The sequence below is a fragment of the Chiloscyllium plagiosum genome, chromosome 7 (assembly GCF_004010195.1).
Source record: "Chiloscyllium plagiosum isolate BGI_BamShark_2017 chromosome 7, ASM401019v2, whole genome shotgun sequence".
Taxonomy (NCBI): domain Eukaryota; kingdom Metazoa; phylum Chordata; class Chondrichthyes; order Orectolobiformes; family Hemiscylliidae; genus Chiloscyllium; species Chiloscyllium plagiosum.
This window is the reverse complement of record NC_057716.1, coordinates 66028869-66051001: the sequence shown is the minus strand read 5'-3', so window position 1 is coordinate 66051001 and position 22133 is coordinate 66028869. Positions and strand designations below refer to the sequence as shown.

At 42.3% G+C, this 22133-nt stretch overlaps 1 protein-coding gene across 3 annotated transcripts in view; it reads left to right on the top strand.

The window, feature by feature from the left end:
• Positions 1-22133, top strand: part of itgb5 (integrin, beta 5) — a 136300-nt gene that overhangs the window by 110575 nt on the left and 3592 nt on the right. For all 3 annotated transcript variants that reach the window (XM_043693954.1, XM_043693953.1, XM_043693955.1), the window contains one exon: positions 13072-13191. In XM_043693954.1, the coding sequence (XP_043549889.1) occupies positions 13072-13191 (120 nt within the window). The remainder of the gene's footprint in view (positions 1-13071; positions 13192-22133) is intronic.

Genomic DNA, 22133 nt, shown 5'->3' with positions numbered 1-22133 from the left:
CAGGGGACTGACTTTGAGCTGGCTGGTCTCAGCCAGTGTACTGAGCATAAATGGAAGGATGGATGGACGGACATCAGTGCAACAGAAGAAAACAGTATGAGCCTGAAGAACATTTGCTTGCAACAGTCAGCTTGCTGTTGGGGTAAGCATTTGTGGCATCATGCCTTTATTTGAGAAGCTTGGCTTGTTTGATCTGCTGTTGAAAACTGGGCCCAGTATGTGGAAAGAATACTATAACTTTTTTCCAGGTGAATGACATTGGGGCAGATGAAAAGCAATGAGTAATTCTTCTGACTGTACACCTGCAGAATATTTGGTTATATGGGGATTAAATTTCTGAGAGGTATCAGACACTAAAACCTTCCAAGAGTTGATGGAGTTGTTTATAGAATATTACGACCCCAAACCACCTCTAATTCTGAGAGGCTATTGGGCTTTATTTGGCTGTTAGAGAACAGTATCGGGATTTTTGACAAGGTTAGGGACTAGCAGAGGCATATGGTTTTGGGTTAACCCTGACTGAGATGCTGAGAGACTGTTTGGTATGTAGGATTAATGAAGTAACCATGCAGAAACACCTACTAGCTGAAGCCCAACTGGACTTCAAACAGATGCTGTAAGTGGCTTTGTCATTTGAAAATGCAGCATGGGAGCTACAAGGCATCCCAATGGAAGTGGACGTCCTCACTTGTCTGACTGAGCTTGCGGAACACTACTTGAGTGTAGGCAATCACAGAACCTTACACAAGGCGTATCCTGAACAGAGGAACTCTAGGCCAGCCTCCAGCAGAGAACCATAACAAAGCCAATCCTTGGCCAAGTGACTTAAAAAGCCTTTCAGGGTCTGGGCTGGCAAGGCATTGTTATTGCTGCTGGTACACAGTCTCAAGACAACAAAGGAATCCTACAAGGCCTGACTTGTATGATTCCTTTGATGGTCCTGATGGTAGTAAAAGGCTCGGACACAAGCGTATTGGTGCAGAATTGATTGAGAACGATTCACCTAGATTGGCTCGACATTTTTCAACTAGCAAATGGCTTCTTCAGGAAGGGCTTGGGAATATCAGAGGGACCAAAGCCACTTTATGTATTGTCCACGAAACAATCCCAAGATTTTGCCAGGCCTGCCGTATGCCATTTGCCCTGTGGACAAAAGTAGAGGCAGAAATAAGGAGTTAGAAAGCAAAGGAATCATCCAACCAGTGCAGTTTACAGAATGGGCAGCATGGCAGTACTACTCGTGAAGCCTGATGGCTCAGTTTGCCTTCAGGATTTTGACCAAATGGTAAACCATTTCTTGCAGCTGGATAAGTACCCAATGCCTCACGTAGAGGACTTGTACACAAAGTTGGCAGGTGGTAGGCTGTCCCTTACAAAGCTGAACATGAGCCACGCCTACCTGCAATTACAATTCATTGAGGATTCCCAGCTGTATGCTACAATTAATACCCATAAGGGTTTTTATCAGTGTACAAGACTGCCATATGGATATCATCAGACCATGCCCTTTTCAAGTGGATGATGGAGGACATTTTACAAGAGCTACTCCAGATAGTATCTGGATCACCTACTAATAATCAGGAAGACCAATACAGAGCACTTGGAGAACTTGTACATAGTGCTTTAAATGTTTCTCCCAGGCAGGCTTACACCTTGGAAGGGAAAAATGTGTTTTCCAGGCACCTCAAATGACCTACCTGGGTTGCAGACTCAACAAACTGGGTTTACGGCCATTGGAGGATAAACTGAGGGTGTTTAAAGGAACCCTGGGTCCCACCTCTGTACTGGAGCTTAGCTGTTTCCTTAGGTTAATGAATTATTACAGAAAATAACATGGCCTCCATCTTGACACCTTTACACCTGGCATTGAAAAAGTGTCAGCCTTGGAAATCGCCAACAAGTAGCCTTTAGCAAAGTGGAAAAAGCAGCTATTGTCATCTGAGGTGTTGGCCCACTACGATCCGAAGCAAGAGGTAGTGCTTACGTCTAATGTCTCCCCATATGGCATCAGGGTAGTGTTGGCTCACCAGTGGCCCAATGGAGAGGAATGCCCGATATTTATGATTCCCAGACTTTGGCTGATGCCAAATGCAAATATGCCAGATAGAAAAGGAAGATTGGGCGGTCATCTTTGGTGTGAGAAAGTTCCACCAATTGCTTTATGGACAGTAATTTGCCATAGTAACAGATCACAAACCCCTGCTAGGGCTACTGAAGAAAAGCAAGGCAATGCCACTCATAGCTTCTGATAGAATTCAGCTTTGGGCCGTTATTCTCAGTGCGTACAAGATAGAGCACCATCCAGGAAGCCAAACGGCTAATGTGGATGCCTTCAGCTGCCTCCCAGTGGCTGATACTCCACCGGTGGTGCCTCTCCTAGAAGAGTTCATTTTGGTTTTAAACTTCCTGGACACCATTCCGGTCACCACTGACAATATCTGACTGTGGACACAAAGATTCTGTCCTAGAGAAACCAAAACAGCTGGTAGTAATGGGGGAAACAGATGGGCCATCACAACCCCATTTGAAACATTTCTAAACCCAATGGGACCAGATTGCTGTGGAGGATAGCATATTACTATGGGGAGCAAGGGTGATTGTCCGGAATAAAGGTTGTTGCCAGATACTGGCTGAACTCCAATAGGGTCATCCAGGGATTTCTGAGATGAAAATGCTAGCAAGAAGCTATTTCTAGTGGCCAGGGTTGGATCGCTGGTAGGGCTGTGACCACAAAGGCAAAAATTGCCACCAGCAGTGCCCCCCACATTTGTGGGAATGGCCAGGTAAACCCTGGACTTTGTTGTATGTCGACTATGCCTATTGTTTCATGATCTCAATGCTCCCGGTCATTGTGGATGCCAATTCAAAGTGGTTGGATGTCCATAAAGTTGGTTTGGCAAACTCTGATGACAATTGAGAAGCTGTGAAAGCATCATTTGCGATTCAGCTAGATCATCGTGCAATGGTGTAGCTGAAAGTTTGGTCCAAACATCGAAAGCAGGCTTAAAGAAGCAATCTACACTGTCACTTGATTCTGGATTAGAATGGTGCTAGAAAAGCACAGCAGTTCAGACAGCATCCAAGGAGCAGGAAAATCGACATTCAGCTGTATTCCTGATGAAGGGCTTTTGCCCGAAACATCGATTTTCTTGATCCTTGGATGCTGTCTGAACTGCTGTGCTTTTCCAGCGCCACTCTAATCGAGAATCTGGTTTCCAACATCTGTGGTCATTGTTTTTACCTTTACTGTCACTTGATACCAAATTGTCCTGATTCCTGTCCAAATAAGGACCATCCCTCACCCAACAACAGGGATACCTCCGACCAAGTTGCTGATGTGGAGAAGGTTCCACAACAGGTTAACCCTGATATTCCTAGACCTAGGGCAGACGGTGAAACGGCAGCAGGACTGCCAATGCCAGCCACAAGGCTCTTCTAAACAAGAGAGACAGTTTAATTTGGATGATGAAGTTTGATACCGGAACCATGGAAATGGCCTCTTATGGGTACGAGGCAAGGTTGATGCAAGGTCAGGTTCCATGACTTTCAAAGTTTGGGTAGGTGACATAGTCCTGATAAAACTTGTGGAGCACGGGAAAGCAGGAGCAAAACATACCTGGTCCCTCAGAATAGCCAGAAGGCCTGTCAGAAACTATAGGTTCTCCCCTTCTGTTTAGAGTCGAGGAAATGTCAGAGTCCGAGATGGGTGCAGCCTCGATATTGTTGCCGCCAGAAGAAGAGGAGACACTCCCAAGACACTCCAGGTGCAAGAGATGGACTACAGTCAGATATATGCCACCTGTCTGAATCTGAATCAGAGGGACTGGATCTGGGCTGAAAGTGTTGTAGGGAAAACTACAAGGGAAAGACCAGGCCTACATCCCTAGACTTAGTGGGGGGCATTGATGTAGCGATTGGAACCAGATGGATCACTGCGAGATCTTTGATCGGGGTTGTTAACCTGGGCCAATATAAACAGGAGATTACACAGAGATATCGACTTTTTTTTTCCCCACTGCCACACTGACTGACTGGCTGTTACTACCTGGTAAAAAAAAAGATAAACAGGAGATCGTCTTTGTGCAACTCTCCAGATTCCTAATCCCATTCTCCATCTCCAGCTCTTACTTCTGAATACTCAACACTAATAAACAGAGAAATAGGTACGCCTTTCTCATCCAATTTTTTTTATTGTCTAGACATGCTTTCTAAAATTTTTGGGTGGAATCGTATACTGCTGCAAGCCTGCTGAGAATGCCCCTGATGATTTTACAATTAGAATTGCACAGATCTTCCTAAAGCAATGCACTTGAAAGTGTAAATTAGCCGATTTGTTCACTTATAATGTGAGCTAGTAACACTTTTTTCTGAGTCTTACATAATTGCTGCTCATGCTTGGTGCTTAATGACAAAATGGGAGTGAGTGAGTAAATGAAAGAATCGTACCGACAATGCTGCTGCACTGAAACCACCATAGCAATATGAAGTTTAACTTTATGAGAAAGTTATCACACAAGTTATTCTTAATATCTAGTAGTTTATATTTATTATGAAACTATCATAATTAGTAACCAAAGCAATGATAGTTACTCCATCTTCTGAAGGCCAATCTCTCTAACACAGAGATGAGCTCAAAATTAACTTCAGGGTCATGTGGCATACACTGAGTCTTGAATAGTAATCTCCTTAGTGAGTCCTTAAGAGCAACATTTTAAATAGTGCCCAAAATCAGCGTGAAGTCAGCAGATCAGTCACATGATTGCATCAGTGTTTATCCATTTTAAGACTTTTAACCTCCAGTGGCAGGCTGGAATTATTTTACAAGAAATCCAGCTCTTCATAAGCCAACCACAAAGAAATCATAAAATTCCTTGGCCATTTTTAGAATCGCAGGTGGGGATGGGCATGTCACTGTTGGCACAGCACTCTAACTTAGGGGTCTACCTGCCTGTTTTCCCATCCAGGAGTGACCTGCAAATTTCAGACCACTGCTTTGTTGCACTGTTGCCCAGTTAGTAAATAAAGTAAGATTTTGAAATCAAGCTTAAATAAACAGTAATTTCCTCTCCAAATCAATCTTACAAGAACTGTTTAACCTTAGGATTTCAAAAAAAGCCCTTCTCATCACAAATTATTAATAGTAAGTATGAAGTTTATCCTTAAAAATGCATTGTTAATGCTCATTCTAGCTGATTCCTTGAGATTTTGCAACGATGCAAGATCTGCAATGGGATAACAGTCTATCTGTAAATAGAAAAGATAGTATGCACAAATTAAAATGGCACTTTGCAAAGTTCGAGTGAGCTTTTAGTGATAATACAACCAGAATCAATAACCTTTTATATGGCTACTTTCACCTTTAAAGTGGTTGAGATGCAATCCATAAGAAATAAGGGTATGATTAGCCCATTCAGCCCCTTGAACTTGATTGAATGTTCCTCATGTCTGCTTACCTCCCCTTTCCCCATGACCCTTGATTCCCCTACTGATCAAGAATGTATTTATTGCAGTCTTAAATATACACAAATACCTTTCCCCACTCCTTGGCAAGACTAATGACTTTCAACCTTCTGATAGAATAAATTCCTTCTCATCTCTGACTTAAATTGCCACCCCTTTAGTCAGAATATGCCTTCTGCTGTCAGTAGTCTCCCTGTCAGTAGAGAACATCCTCTCAGAATTTGTTTGTCCAATGTGTGCAGGAGGGTTTCCTGACACAATATGTAGATAGGCCAACAAGAGGTGAGGCCATACTGGATTTGGTTCCGGGTAACGAACCAGGCCAGGTGTTAGAATTAGAGGTAGGTGAGCACTTTGGGGACAGTGACCACAATTCGGTGACTTTTACTCTAGTGATGGAGAGAGATAAGTGTGCACTACAGGGCAAGAGTTAAAGCTGGGGGCAGGGAAATTATGATGCGGTGAGGCATGACTTAGGATGCGTGGCTTGGAAAGGAAGCAAAGCTGGTGAGGCCGGAGCAGGTTTGGGGGCAAGGAAGTTGAGGCTGGATAGAGCCAGCTAATTGGAGGGAACAGGGTGTCAAGCGATGCTGGCAGTCCTGGGCTGGGATAAGGAAGAAATGAAGCTAGCAGGAGAGGAAGATGATTAGATTGTTGTTTGAGACGACTGTTACCTGGTGCTTGTGGAGTTGGCACGTTGCTATCTATCATGGCAAGTATTGTATCTGATGCATATTTTGATACAATTTGTTTTAGATTTTGAATTTGAACTAGTGGTAAGTGGATTTGATGTGTGTATCTAAAGTGTTTTGCTGATTTATCTGTAAGGATTTCTGAAGCTATGGTGATTTCTTTTAAAACACAATTGGAGAAAGACTCTAGAATAATGAGGTTATGTTTATGTAAGGAAAATTTACAAGTGGGAAAGGTAATCTGTAGTTTTTTGTTCATTCACGAGATTTGGGTATTGCTGACTAGGCCAGCATATAATGCCTATATGGCAGTTAAGAGTCGATTACATTGCTCTGAGTCTGGAGTCACATATAGGCCAGACAGGTGGCAATTTTCTTCTCAAATGAACATTGGTGGACAGACAGATTTATTTGACAAACAACAGTAATTTCATGATCATCATTATGCTATTGATTCAAGATTTTTGAATTCAGATTCCACCATCTGCTCAGGCAGGATTCAAATGTGGCTCCCCAGAGCAATACATGGGTCTCTGGATCAATAGTCTAGTAATAATACCATTGGGGCATCCCTTCTGCATAATGCTTTAGGCTTTCAGATAGAAGCTTCTAAAATTTCTTGTGGGAGCGTGGAGTAACACCCATAACTTGGGAAAGGTTTGTATGAAGCTGAAAGCTCAGTTATATGACAAATGAAGATGAGGCTATCAAAGTCTTAAAACTGGAAATTGAAGCCGCAGCTAAGTCAAAACCGATGTGGAATAGAGAAGGGAATTCTTTTTGGTTTTGGAATATTGCACTTAGAACTAAAGTAGCCATTACATTATTTTTAAATTGTGTACCCCAGTTCTAGACTTCCCAATCAGGAGCCTGTATCTGTGATATTTACCCCTTGAAATATTTTGTAAGTTTCTGAGATCATATTTCATTCTTTGAAACAATAGAGAATACGGTCCAGTTTGCCCAATCTCACTTCATAGAACAGTCTTGCCATCTAAAGAATTAAAGTCAAAAAACTGCTGATGCTGGAATCCAAGGTAGACAAGCAGGAGGCTGCAAGACCACAGCATGTCAGGCAGCATCAGGAGATGGAGAAGTCAACTTTTTGGGTATAATGTTCAGGACTGAGGTGGGTGTGAGGGAAGCTTCAGATGATCTTTTTCCACGTATGGAGTCAGCTATTACAAGTGGGCATAGCTTTAAATTAAGGGGGGGTAAGTATAGGACAGATGTTAGGGGTAGGTTCTTTACTCAGCGAGTCGTGAGTTCATGGAATGCCCTGCCAGTAGCAGTGGTGGACTCTCCCTCATTATGGGCATTTAAGCGGGCATTGGATAGGCATATGGAGGATAGTGGGCTAGTGTAGGTTAGGTGGGCTTGGATCGGCGCAACATCGAGGGCCGAAGGGCCTGTACTGCGCTGTATTCTTCTATGTTCTATGTCATGTCAAACCCTTAAGAATCCTATATGTTTCAATGAGATCAACTTTCATTCTTCTGGATTGCAGAGACTATAGATTCCCAACACCTTTAAACATAAGCCAATTCCTCCATACCAAGGATCATCTCAATGAACCTTTTCTGGACTACCTTCAATGAAATATCTTTGTTAAACAAGGGGATCAAAACTACTCATAGTATCCCAAATGTAGTCTCACTAGCACTGTACAGCTACAGTAAGATTTCCTTACTCTTATACTTCAACCTCCTTGATAAAGGGCCAACATTCCATTAGAGTTCCTGATTACCTAGATGTGTTTCATGGACAAGTATTCCCAATTCTTTGTGTTGAGATTTTTGCAGCTTTCTCCATTTCAACACAACTCTGTTCTTTTGCTCTCCCGTCCAAAATGAACAACTTCACATTTTGCCACATTGACCTCCATTTGGCAATTTTTTGCCCACTTACTGAATCTATCAATATCTCCCTATAAAGCTGTTTGTATTCCCCTCACAATCTGCCTTGCTGTCTATTTTATTGTCATCTGCAAATTTGGTGACAGTACATTCATTTCCCTTCATGAAGACATTAATAAATATTGTAAACAGTTGAGGTCCTGTCATTGATCCTTGTGGAACTCCACTGGTCATGGGTTGCCAACCTGAAAAAGAATCCCTCCTCCACACTTGTTGCTTCGTGCCATGAGCCTTTCTATACTGATACCTTATATCCAACACCATGGGCTCTTATGATATAATCTTTTGCAAAGTACCTTGTCAAATGCCTTCTAGAAATTCAAACACAGCATATCTACTCCTCTCTATCAACTCTGGTTGAAGCTTCCTCAAAAAAACTCCAATAAATTAGTCAGACACTATTTCCCTTTCATGATGCAATGCTTACTCTGCTTGATTAGATTATGATTTTCCAAATATGCTGCTAATATTGTACTTACTTATGATTGATTCCAATACTTTTCCAACAATCGATGATAAGCTAAGCATTCTTTTTTGAATAGGTGTGTCATATTAGCAGTTGTCTAATTCCATGATACTTCTCCAGAATCCAGTGAATTTGGAAAATTATAGCCAATACATCCACTATGTCTGTAGCTACTTCTTTTAGGATCCTAGGATGCAAGCCGTCATAGCCAGGGGATATTTTCTGCCTTTACCTCATTACTTTGTCTAATATTCTTAGGTACCCTATTGTGCCATTTGCGCCTCAAATATATTGGTGTCCAGAAAGTTTAAAACTACAACGGACTCTTTCAGTGGACGCACCACAGGTGGAGTATCTGCCAGTAGGAAGCTGCTCAAGGCATCCGTATTCATCACTTGGCTTCCTGGATGGTGTTCTAACTTTATATTTGTATGCACAGAATAAAGGGCTCACTGCTGAATTTGACCAGAGGTTATGGGCAGCAGAGCCTTATCATCTTTTAGTAGCCTGAGCAGGGATTTGTGATCTGTTACTTTGACAAACTTACATCCATGAAAAGGTACTGTTGGAACTTCCTCACACCAAAGATGACCGCCAAACCTTCCTTCTCTGTTTGGGTATATTTACATTCGGCATCAGCCAAAGTCCGGAAAGCGTATGCTATCGAGCGGTCCTCTCCATTGGGCCACTGGTGGGCCAACACTATCCTGATACCGTGCAGCGGGGTATCGCACGTCAGCACCACCTCTCGCTTGGGATCGTAGAAAGTCAATATCTTAGCTGACAATTGCTGCTTTTCACTTCCCTAAATAATACTACTTGGCAATGCAACCATTTCCAAAGCTGATTTTTCAATAGCAGATGAAAGGGTGTCAAGGTGGAGGCAATGTATGTATAAATTTCCCGTAATAATTCACTAATCCGAGGAAAGACCTAAGATCTAGTACAGACATAGGAGCCCAGGCATTTTTGATCACCCTCACCTTATCTTCCAATGGGTGTAACCCGGTTTTGTCAACTTTGTAACCCAAGTTGGTCACTTGGAGCACCTGGAACACACACTTTTCCCTTCTAAGGTGCGTACAAGTTCTCCAAGTGCTCTATATTGGTCTTCCCAATTATTAGCACATCATCCAGATAAAGGGCAACCTGTAGAAGACGTCGTAAAATGTTCTCCACTGTCCACTGGAAAAGGATGCAGGCTGATGATCCGCTAAACAGCAGTCTTGTATATTTTTACAAATCTGTATGGGTGTTAATTATGGAATGTTCTGGGACTCCTCATCTAGGTGTAATTGCAAGTACACATGGCACATGTCCAGCTTTGTGAAGTACCGCCCCCCCCCCCCCCGCCCTTGCCACCAGTTTCTCACACAAGTTCTCTGTAGGAGGGATTGGGAATTTATCCAGCTGCAAAGTGGTTTACTGTTTGCTTAAAAAACCCACAAAGACAAACTGGACCATCAGGCTTTCCACAAACTGCACTGGTTTGAGGATTCCTTCGTTTTCCAGCATTCTGATTGACACCTCTACTTTTGCCCATCAGGCAAATAGCACCTTGCAGAATCATGGAAATGCTTCCTGGTCATCATCATTGGCCCCTTTTGTTAGCCCCAAGCCTTTCCTGAAACATTCCTGGGTATTTCATTAGGACTTCCGGAGGCAGCCTTTTCTAGTTGAAAAATGTTGCGTCAACCTCGGTGAGTCTTTCTCAACCAATTTTGTGCCATCAAGCTTGGGCCCAAGCCCCAGTGGTAACTGCACCAACTGCTTCTCGGAGCAAACTGGAACTGAAGTCGTATACTTAATCTGTAACAGTTCCCTGGTGTAAGTTCTCAGTCTGGCTGAGGTCTTGCATAAACTTCAGGGTTGGGAGCCAGATCGAATCTTGTTAAAGATTTTGTTCAGCCTACTGCTGCAACGGTATTGCCCTCATGAAAAGCAGTGAATATTTAAACAGACGTTTATTTTAATTGGTTCCGATTTGGATTTTGCTCAGCAATTTGATTAGATTCACTACAGTATGGAAACAGGCCCTTCGGACCAACAAGTCCACACCAACCCTCCGATGACCCATTCCCCTACCCTATATTTACCACTGACTAATACACCTAACACTATGGGCAATTTAGATTATATTAGATTCAATTCTCCTACAGTGTGGAAGCAGGCCCTTTGGCCCAACCAGTCCACACCTACCATCCGAAGAGTAACCCACCTAATGCACCTAACACTATGGGCAATTTAGCATGGCCAATTCACCTAACCTGCACATCTTTGGACTGTGGGAGGAAACCAGAGCACCCGGAGGAAACCCACGGGGAGAATGTGCAAACTCCACACAGACAGTCGCCCGAGGCTGGAATTGAACCTGGGACCTGGCGCTGTGAGGCAGCAGTGCTAACCACTGAGCCACCGTGCCTACATTTAGGGGAACTTTCCAGGGTGTGGTCTCTCCTGGAAATCAGCTTCTGAGTTCTTTTACTCGAGTCACGTCTTCATTGGATGTCTTGAGCCCACATGCTAGCAACAACTACAATGGCTTGCCGGTCCGAATCCTGAAGAATGTTTTAACCAATTGGCTGAGCTCAGTTTTGTTGGAGGCTGGCCTAGGGTGCATTGCTCATGATATGCCTTGCGTAACACTCTGTGGTTGTCTACACCCAAGTGATATTCCCCAAGCTCAGTCAAACAGAGAAAGGTGTCCATTTTGATTGGGATGCTTTGTGGCTCCCAATCTCCACTTGACACATTTTCTGATGACAAAGCCATTATAATCCCTGTTTGAAGTTCAGTTCGGCTTCAGCTAGTAGGCACTTTAACATGGATGCATCGTTAATCCATATACCAAATGGTATCTCGGCATCTTATTCAGGGGTATCCCAAATCACATGCCTCCGCCAGTATCGTCAAAAATCCAGATACAAGATCCCCTGGTTCTTGAACAGTTGAGTAAAACTGATAGCATCTCAGAATTAGAGGATGTTTGGGGTCCTAATATTCTTTAACTAAATCTGAAAAGGTTTAGTATCTGGTGCCTCAAGGAAAGCTAAGGAAAGCTAAGCTCCTAGTAACTGAAAATGTTGCAGATCCACAAGCAGTCAGAAGGATTACTCATTGCTTTTCAACTCCCCCAATGGCATTTGCCTGGAAGAAATATTGCATTCTTTCCAGATGTCTCTGCACAGTCTTTGCAGGATCACACAAGTCAAGTTTCCCGAATAAAGACATGATACTAGAAATGTTTGCCCCAACTCAAAGATTACCGTTGCAAGCTAACTTTCTTCAGGCACATACTGCTTTCTCTCATTGCCACAGAGACAATATCCTGTCACCAAGTCACCCTTTATTTGCAAGTGCACTGTACATGGGCTCTGACCAACCACCTCCAAACCAATCCATAGACTGATGAGACCTTCTAAATCTCTTGTTTTTTTTTCTTTCTTTTTCTTTTTTTTAACCCCCACACTACCACCTAAGTGCGGTAGTGCTTATTTTATCCCCAGCACCCATGGTGTGTGTGTGCAGGTGGGAGACACAGTGAAAGACACAAAGTGCACCAATCTTTATTCAAATTCCACCACCAGGAAGATAGGAAAACACCCGGGTAATCTCTTGTTTATACCTCTCGGCCAAGACTCCCTGATTGGCCCAGGTTAACAACCCCAAACCAGGATTTCATAGTCAATGAGATGCAGCTGGCTCTGGTTCAAGTCACTACAGCATCCTTTGTAGTTATCCTTGAACCTGAATAATGTTTGCACACAAAATAACAAATTGAATCTAGTCTCCAAATCACAGCATTAAATACTCAATTTTACTTACTGGTAGAATGCCATTCCTGTTTATTATGGCCAGTGTTGCATTTTGGGTATGTTAGTAAACCACTGAGAATTACTGACGAGTTGAACCCGGTGAACAGGACATGCTGTTTATAATTTTTTTAAAATTAAAGTAATTTATGTCAAAATCTCTGAATTATGGTCATGATTTTAGTAAATGATAAAATCTCAGTATTCTATTTCTAATGATAAATTAGTTATCTTTGCACTTGGAATGAACCATTAATAATGAGACTTTAAGAGTTGGAACGTTGACTTGAATGGACCAAGATTGCACTTTTTAAACAATGGATTCTTGTCATTTTTTGAACCAAGCCTCTTAATTTGATTGAGATTTAAGGCATTTATAATCTAGTAATGTGTCTGAGAATGTTCCTAGGTTGTGGCTTTTCTATAATAGTTATGCTACTCCATTATATTTCAGAAGTTTATCTTGAAATCCTAATGAATTACAGATGCGTGGAAAGTCTGCTTCCTCCAAACTTGACAAAACTACAAAGTTGCGCAAAAACTAAAATAGCATCAGCAGTATGTAGAGACTAGTAAAAAGAACATTGTTCTTATTAAGGATAATTGGATCACTGATACTGGCTCTGCATTTCACAGAAAACAATTGGGCTTTTAGCCTTCCTGTTTTGTTGAAGTTGTAGCTGGCTCTTGCCTGAGGGCTGAAGATTGTTCCCATCCTTTTTCAGAAACAGACGATCAGGATGCAGTTCTCTGTCTGTACAAGACTGAAAATGACTGTGTCATGAGGTTTACTTATTCAGAACACGACAGTGGAAAATCTGTTCTTACTGCTTTAAAGGAACCAGGTTTGTGTGTTTTCTATTTTTATGAATTCTCTCTCATACAAACTCAATCTCCTTTCCACCCACACACACATGCTTATGTTCTCACTCTGTTGCACAGCAGACACCTCGGATGCATCTGGTCAAACTTGTTTGCCTCATTGACTTTTGTGGTGTTTTATCATAGCTTGCTGCTAAGTAAGAAAATAAGTCATGTAGGAGGTTATCTCATATGTAATATGTGTTTTGTCTGTATATACAAAGTTTAAAAACTGAAAAGTAGTGTTATATGGAAATTCATAGTACCACTAATCAAAGGTAACATTTCAATATTCCTCGCTTCACTCATCTGATTTTTTTTCAGAGATAAAGGGGAATCATTTTTTTATCTGTTGTATTTGCAAGTCTCAATATTGTTTGATTCCCCATAGCACTTCATTTGGAAAATGTTTCAAATGTAATGACACATAAATACAAAATTGTCAGTTCTCAGTTTGTTGGATGTCATGAATTCAAATACTAATTCAGGACTTGAGTATATGATGAAAATTGGCACAGTACTGGTGGAGTATTTTTTTTTTTGGATCAGGCACAAATTTGAAGGCACACCCTTCTTTGGGTGGATGTTAAAAATCCCATGGCATTTCCAAACCCACAAAGAAAGTAAATTATTTGATCCTTTTTTTTTTGTTGTACTGTTCATCATACCTAGTTGTGTTTGAGAAAAAGTTCAGTGAACATAAAAGCAACTGGTTGCTTTGAACTTTGGTTATCAGTGTGGAAAATTGTTTACAAATATAGCAGACAGTGAAGTATTTTGTGTGATGACGCAAATTAAGAATTTTAAATCTGTAATGCTCAACATCTCAATTGATGGATATCTCAGAGAATCATGTGAGAAACAGTCATGCTGCTCTAAATCTTTGAGAGTGCAGCTCTCATGCTGTGTTTTGACCTATTTCATCTCATTATGGAGAAGTGCAGTTCCCATCAGCAGTCATGAACTAAGCAGCTAACAAGGCAGCCAGGCTTTCTATTGTACAGAGACTCTAACTGGAATGTGCCTGACAGCCAATGTCATTTAAGGATAGAAAATAACCTGGTTCTGTGCCAGGGTTACGTGTTCCCTGACTGCTGAAATAAGAAATGTGTTACATAATATGAAAATTGTTGAGTGCACTGTTTACTTTTTGAGTGTGGCTACAAAACATACCTCATGCAAACCTTCATGGAGTGTTGTGGCTCTCGCTGCAAGTGACATCATACAATGTTTATATCTTCTGTCTTCATTAAAGGTTATATAAGTTAACTTTTCCTTATCCCCCTAACCCTGTGCCGCATCCTCTTTCTGTCCACCTTCAGTTCTACATCCTTCAGCCTCAAACTTCAGATCAAATGCTCACTATGTTGCCACTGGCCTGCATCTTCCAGTCAACAATGATGCTGTGTACATGACAGGACCGTGTTCATTGTAACTGCTGGTGAAAAATTTCCCAATGCAATGCTATTGCCCATTTTTTTTGGTGTCCCCTAAACCTGGCTGCAGTAGAATTACATGTTGCAACATCTGGGAAAGCCCAGTTGATTGCAATAGAGTTAGTGGGAAATGTGAAGGTATGCCCCACTTTTTGCAGCAGAAAATGGATATTCACATATATTTGCAGGTATAGACTTTAAATGAATAAGGTGAGTGAATATGTATTTGATTGGAGATCATTGGATTGGATTGGATTGGAATGGGAAGATTTTCCATGTTCTTTGCAGCTTGCAACACATTATCGATGAGGATGAGCACCTCGCCAAGACCTTCCTTACGCCTCCACTTCTTGCCTTTAAACAACCTTTAAACAGATCATTGTTCGCAGCAAATGGCCCATCCTTCAGGAAAACTTGGACCACAACACAGTACAACCCTGTCATGGCAACCACTGCAAGACATGTCAGAGTGTCGACATGGATACCACCATTACATGGGGACACCACCCACCATGTATGTGGCAGATACTCATATGACTCAGCCAACATTGTCTATTTCATACGCTGCAGGCAAGGATGCCCCGAGGCATGGTACATTGATGAGACTAAGCCGAAGCTAGGACAACGGATGAATGGACACCCTGCAACAATCACCACACAGGGACGTTCCCTCCCATTCGGGGAACACTTCAGCGGTCAGGGACATTCAGTCTCGGATCTTCGGGTGACCGTCCTTCAAGGCAGACTTCAGGATACGCAACAATGCAGAATGGCTGAGCAGAGGCTGATAGCCAGGTTCGGAGCCCATGAGGATGGCCTCAACCGGGACTTTGGGTTTATGTCACACTACAGGTAGCCCCACTGCACTATACACTCTCTCATACACGCACATGCTCTTACATACTCTCACAATCACACAGACCCTTTCATATACACACACACTCTCCTCATACACATATACATGCACACTCTACACACTCACCCATGCACACATCCTCTCACACACCTCACAGGCTTATACTCCATCACACTCTCACACACTTTACCAAGCATGCACACATGCAAAAACACACTGTCTTTCTCTCATGCATGCGCACACACAAGTCTATGTAGTGAATTTGCATTTGCAGAATTACATTTTCAGACACATTCTATTTTGCTCAAAAAGCACACAACCTGCAGGCTATAGTTCCACAGCTACCTGATGAAGGAGCAGCGGTCTGAAAGCTAGTGCTTCCAAATAACATCCGGTTTATAGTCCAGCTGGTTTATGTGATTTATAACTTTGTCCACCCCGGCCCAAAACCAGTTCCTCCACATCATGGCCTTCATCAGTGAATGATTTACACCACTTTATCCTCTTACCACCGCACCCCTTCCAACTACATTGTGAGAGTGGGCAAGTCTTGGAGATGAATTTAATGAGGAAAATGAGAGATCATGAACTTTGGTAGGAAGAATCAGAATGCAGACTATTATTTAAATGGTTTGGAATTGCAACTTTTTTTTTAAAAAGTGCAGTGCAGAGGGATCTAGGTATTCCTGTGTGTGAAACTCAACATTAGCAAGTAAGGACAGCAAGTAACTCAAAAGGCAAATGGCATTTTGGCTTGTAAGGAGGTTGAGTTTCAAAGTTGGGAGGTCTTGTTACAGCTATATTTGGTGAGGCCACACCTGAAATATCCGTGTACAGATTTTGTCCCCTTGTTTAAGAAAGGATGTACTGACAATGGAGACAATTCAAAAAATTCATATAGCTGATTCCTATAATGAAGGAGTTGATTTATCAAGAATGTCTAAACAAGTTAAGCTTATATTCATTGGTGCTTATGAAGTTGAGTAGTGGTCTTCATGAAATAAATAAGATTGTGAGGGGTTGACAGGATAAATGTTGAGAAGGTGTTTCCACTACTGGAGTTATCTTGAATGAGAAGACATGGTTACAGAATAATAGACTTTTATTTAAAACTGAGGTGCAAAGAAATTTCTTCTCCCAGAGAGTAGTGAATGACTGGAAGTCAGACTATTGCGGAGGCTGGATCAGCACCTTCTCTTAAAATAAAATTTAAATATATTTTTGAAATACCAAAGAGTTGAGGCTCTAATGGCACAGAGGCGACTTGCACTAGTTCAGCCATGATCTTGGGGAATAGTGAGACACGCTTGAGGGTCCAAAATGCTCTTTTTTTTATGTTTCCCCCTCAACATAACCTTTCTATAGACCTTTGTTTTCCTCATTCCTTAATTACTTTGCTAGTCCTCTTCCCACACAATCCCTGATTCAATCACCTTCAACCTAGCAACTTAACAATTCCTAGTCAACCTTTCTGACATTTTTTAAAATTCGTTCATGGGATGGGGCATCACTGGCTAGGGAATCATTATTGTCCATCTCCTAGTGCCGAGAGTACAGTTAAGAGTTGATCACATTGTAGCCAGACCAGATAAGAATGGCGGTTTCCTTCTTTAAAGGACATTAGTGAACCAGATGGATTTTTCCTTACATTCAGCAATGGTTTCATGCTCCTCATTAGACTCTGAATTCCAGATATTTATTGAATTCAAATTCTCCCATCTGCCGTGGCAGGATTCACACCCGGGTCCCCAGAACATTGCCTGGGTCTCTGGATTAACAATGCAGCAATAATATCACTACACCCTTCTGATGGCTCTTGTCAGTATTCTGGTCTTCAGTATATCTTGGCCCTGTGTCACAGACAGTTGGTTCCTCTCCTTCGGAAGCAGCACTGGATGTACTTAAACCATCTTTTCTCCCTGACATTAACCACAAATGCGAAGCAGGCAAATTACTCGTTCCTTGTTGTGCTTTAGAATGTGTGCACAACGTGCAGATGGATTAAAAATAGGTTTCTACCACTTGCCATTAGAAAGCAAAATTTACTTTCAATCTTCTGCCAATTTAATTTCCAATTTTCATCCTGCTTTCAGGAAGTTAACATTCTGCCTGAAATTAGTGAACCAAATGGCGTTTTCCTGACAATCGACAACAAATTCATGGTCGTCATTAGACTCTTAATTCCAGATTTTTATTGAATTCAGAATCTGCCATCTGCCAAGGCAGGATTCAAACCTGGGTCCCCAGAACATTATCTGGGTCTCTGGATTAACAGTCCATCAATAATAGCACTATGCTGTCGACTCCCCCTAGTGCTTCATGCAACCGAGTTGTTCAAGTGCTTACAGTGTTTCTCCTCCTGCACTGGGATCGTCATTGCACATCCTTTTCAATTAATACCCCAGCTTTTCTTTCCTTGATACCTACCCATGTTATTCTAACCATTTGGTTTGTCTCGAGCACCATCTTATTTTTGATTATGCGTAATTATCTCTCTGCCTTGATTAATCAGTTCATAGGCCAACCCTTCACTTGTTATTCAGTTGTTGACACTTTAGTCACACTATTTGACACTTCTGATCACCTGCAAGGCTTGTTATTCAGTCTGTCGACACTCCATTCACACTATAGTGGGCTCTGATATAACGTGATAGTTCTGATCTCGTGTGACCTTGAGTTTTAAGAAAACCATGCAATAGCCGCGCCATTTAAACTAATGGGGCTGGAATCATGTTATAGCCAATACAGGTAAGCAAAGTGCATGTTATACAAATAATTGTCGAAGTTATTCAAAAGCGTTAAAACCATTTTGCATTGAGGAAACATGGTTATAGCAGATTCTGGATTAGTGGTGCTGGAAGAGCACAGCAGTTCAGGCAGCATCCAAGGAGCAGCGAAATCGACGTTTCAGGCAAAAGCCCTTCATCAGGAATAAAGGCAATGAGCCTGAAGTGTGGACAGATAAGCTAGAGGAGGGTGGGGGTGGGGAGAAAGTAGCATAAGCAAATGTGGCTGACCAATTCACCTAACCTGCACATTTTTGGACTGTGGGAGGAAACCGGAGCACCCGGAGGAAACCCAGGCAGAATGTACTAACTCCACACAGAGAGTCGCCTGAGGCAGGAATTGAACCCGGGTCTCTGGCGCAGTGAGGCAGCAGTGCTAACCACTGAGCCACCACGCCGCCCACTAAAACTTTGTCCATAAAACTTTGTATCAGGACCATTCAGCCCATCAAGCATGCTTCACCATTCTTCCATAAGATTGTGACTGATCCTCAACTCCACTTTCCTTTCTGATTAAAGAAATCTGTCACCTGATCTGTCCATAGTAGGTGAGCAGAAACACAGACTCGTTACAGTACAGAGGGAGGCTGTTCAGCCCATCATGTCTACACTGGCTCACTAAATGAGCAACATGACTGAGAGCCATCCGCCTGCCTTTTCCCTTGTTTCTATTTGGATAACCTTCCGATGGTCCTCTGTAATGGCTTAATTGAACCTGCCTCCATCACATTTCCAGGCAGCACATTCTGATGTTGTCAGGAAGTAACTCCAATTCTGTGGAGGAAAGATAAATTCAGGACGCTAAACGTTTTGTGTGTGTGTGTGTGTGAGAGAGAGAGAGAGAGATGGGAAGGGAAATTGCGGTCTTTAAAGAAGGAGGCCATCTGGTGTGTTCTATGGTGGAACCGCTCCTCCTGGGAGTTGATACGGCGGAGGCGGAGGAATTGGGAATATGGGATGGCATTTTTGCAAGAGGTAGGGTGGGAAGAGGTGTAATCCAGGTAGCTGTGGGAGTCGGTGGGTTTGTAGAAAATGTCAGTGTCAAGTCGGTCGTCACTGATGGAGATGGAGAGGTCCAGGAGGGGGAGGGAGGTGTCAGAGATGGTCCAGTTAAATTTAAGGTCAGGGTGGAATGTGTTGGTGAAGTTGATGAATTGCTCAACCTCCTCACGGGAGCACGAGGTGGCGCCAATGCAGTCATCAATGTAGCGGAGGAAGAGGTGGGGAGTGGTGCCGGTGTAATTACGGAAGATCAACAGACTGTATTTGTACTTATCTGTTGACACTCTTAATTGCCTGGAATTAACTTGCCATTATCTCTCAACTTGTATATTCCGTGCCTGTGCGCTTATCTGATGACGGAGCAGCACTTCAAACAATAGTGATTTTAAATAAACCTGTTGGATTGTAACCTGATGTCATGTGACTTTTGGTTTTGTTCACTCCAGCCACCACCAGTACCTCCACATCATGGTTTTCCTTTCCTTGTCATCAATGTCAGTTTCCAAGTATGCTTTTAACATTGAACTGCCCTCGTGAGGTTCTCAGGGATATGTTGACCAATGGTTTCCTGTCCTAATTCCGTCATATTTTCTTTGTAGATCAAACTTCTTTGGATTCCTCCATTTCATCATCTAAACCAACATCATGAGAGTCACCTTCCATGTTAACCGACAGTGCCCAATTCAGTTCCTATCAGGGCTTCCCTAAATCCGAGAACAATCTATATTCCATCAGGCTATCAAAAGCAGGATATTTCCTGCTTCTGCATATCGGACTTGAGAGACATGGTCATGGATGTTGGAATTTTCATTACAGGGTCAACATTGAGCCTGGCAACATTGAAAGAGTGCAGAGGCTGCCAAGTGTATGGTGTGGGGGTGGGAATCTGTACAGAAGATCTGCGTTTGTGCTCTAGTACTTATTTTCAAAAAGATAATAAAACAAAATACAGCTCTTAACACTCACAGCCACTATACCCATTGCATCCTTCATGCAAATCGTGTCGCAATGGCTTCAATACCTCATAGTCTCTATGTAGACCTATGCCTCTCCAGCCACTCCAAAATCCTCTTACACTCTATTCTAAACATCATGTCAACATAGTACACCAACCCATTTCCCCTCCACCATTACTCGTTGATCTTACGTTGATCATGGGCAGACCACAGGACACATGGAAAGATGAAATGAAATAACAACCTAAGTGTCTTTTGATGGGTTCACTATGTTAAAAATACTCCCACTCATAAAACAAATTCACTACATTTAACTTCCTTCAACTAGGTAATCTCTTATAACCACAACATTTCATTGAAGTGCACAATCGCTTATAAAAACATGCATTAGTCTTCGTGATCCCACTTCAATGAGTCTATAACCACTTAAAACTGTTAATCAAATTGTGAAATGACAGCTATACTGCAATAATAATAGAAGATTGTGAATTCAGTCATGCAGGACTAATTCAGTAATGGTAGCTCTCAAGAATAGAGTGAAATAGCCAGAATGTTTTCAATGCTTCATACATTTTTGTTCAAGGATTTGACAGTCAGGAGTTTTAAACACCTTGACAACTTGACATTTTTTCTTTCGTGCTTTTGACAAGTCTGTTCCCTGTTCCTAAACCTGGGCCTGTTGGGTCTGATCTGGTCACATCGTGTTTCACGTGCCTGGACTACCAAAAGCAGATGTGACCGAAGATAGCTGATGGTTTATATGGATAGCTGTCTTCATGAAACATAAATGTACAAAACACAACCTTGTCCCATACCGAATCCTTGCAAAATGATAGGTCCACGTTTCCTTGGGGACCTCTAAGACAATAACACATAGGAGTAGTCATAAACCAATCAGCCCATTGAGTCAGCTCTGCCATTCAATGAGATCATGGGTGAACTGATAATCTTCAACTCCACTTTCCTGCCTTTTCCACATAATCCTTGGTTCTCTTACTGATTGAAAATCTCTTTAGATCAACCTTGAATACAACAAATGATCCAATAAAGAATTTCATAGATTCAATACACTTTGAGAAGAAATTCCTCCTCATCTTTTCTTACATGAGAACATTTTATTCTTAGAATATACTGTTTAGTCCTAGAATCTCCCAAAAAGGGCAACAACCTGTGTCTTTATCTACCCTGGCAGGTTTCTCAGAATCTTGTGTGTTTCAATAAGGTTGCCTCTCATTCTCCTAAACTGCAATGAGTACAAGCCCAACCTACTCAGTTAATCCATATCTTGAAATCTTTTCTATACTGCCTGCAAAGTCAGCATGCCTTTCCTTAGATAAGGAATTTAAAAGTGTTCAGAGTTGATTTTTGGACTCCTGCACCTTTTTTGGAATGAAGCTTTTATTATTGCAAAAATCTCAAACCTATTATAAACCAACTCATCCACCGATATTTCCGCCACCTCCAAACATACCCACCACCAGGGATATATTTCCCTCCCCACCCCTTTCCGCCTTCCGCAAAGACCATTCCCTCCGTGACTACCTGGTCAGGTCCACACCCCCCAACAACCCACCCTCCCATCCTGGCACCTTCCCCTGCCACCGCAGGAATTGCAAAACCTGCGCCCACACCTCCTTCCTCACCTCCATCCAAGGCCCTAAAGGAGCCTTCCACATCCATCAAAGTTTTACCTGCACATCCACCAATATCATTTACTGTATCCCTTGCTCCCAATGCGGTCTCCTCTACACTGGGCAGACTGGACGCCTCCTAGCAAAGCGCTTTAGGGAACATCTCCATGACACCCTAACCAATGGCACCAATCAACCACATCACCCTGTGGCCCAATGTTTCAACTCTCCCTCCCACTCTGCCGAGGGCATGGAAGTC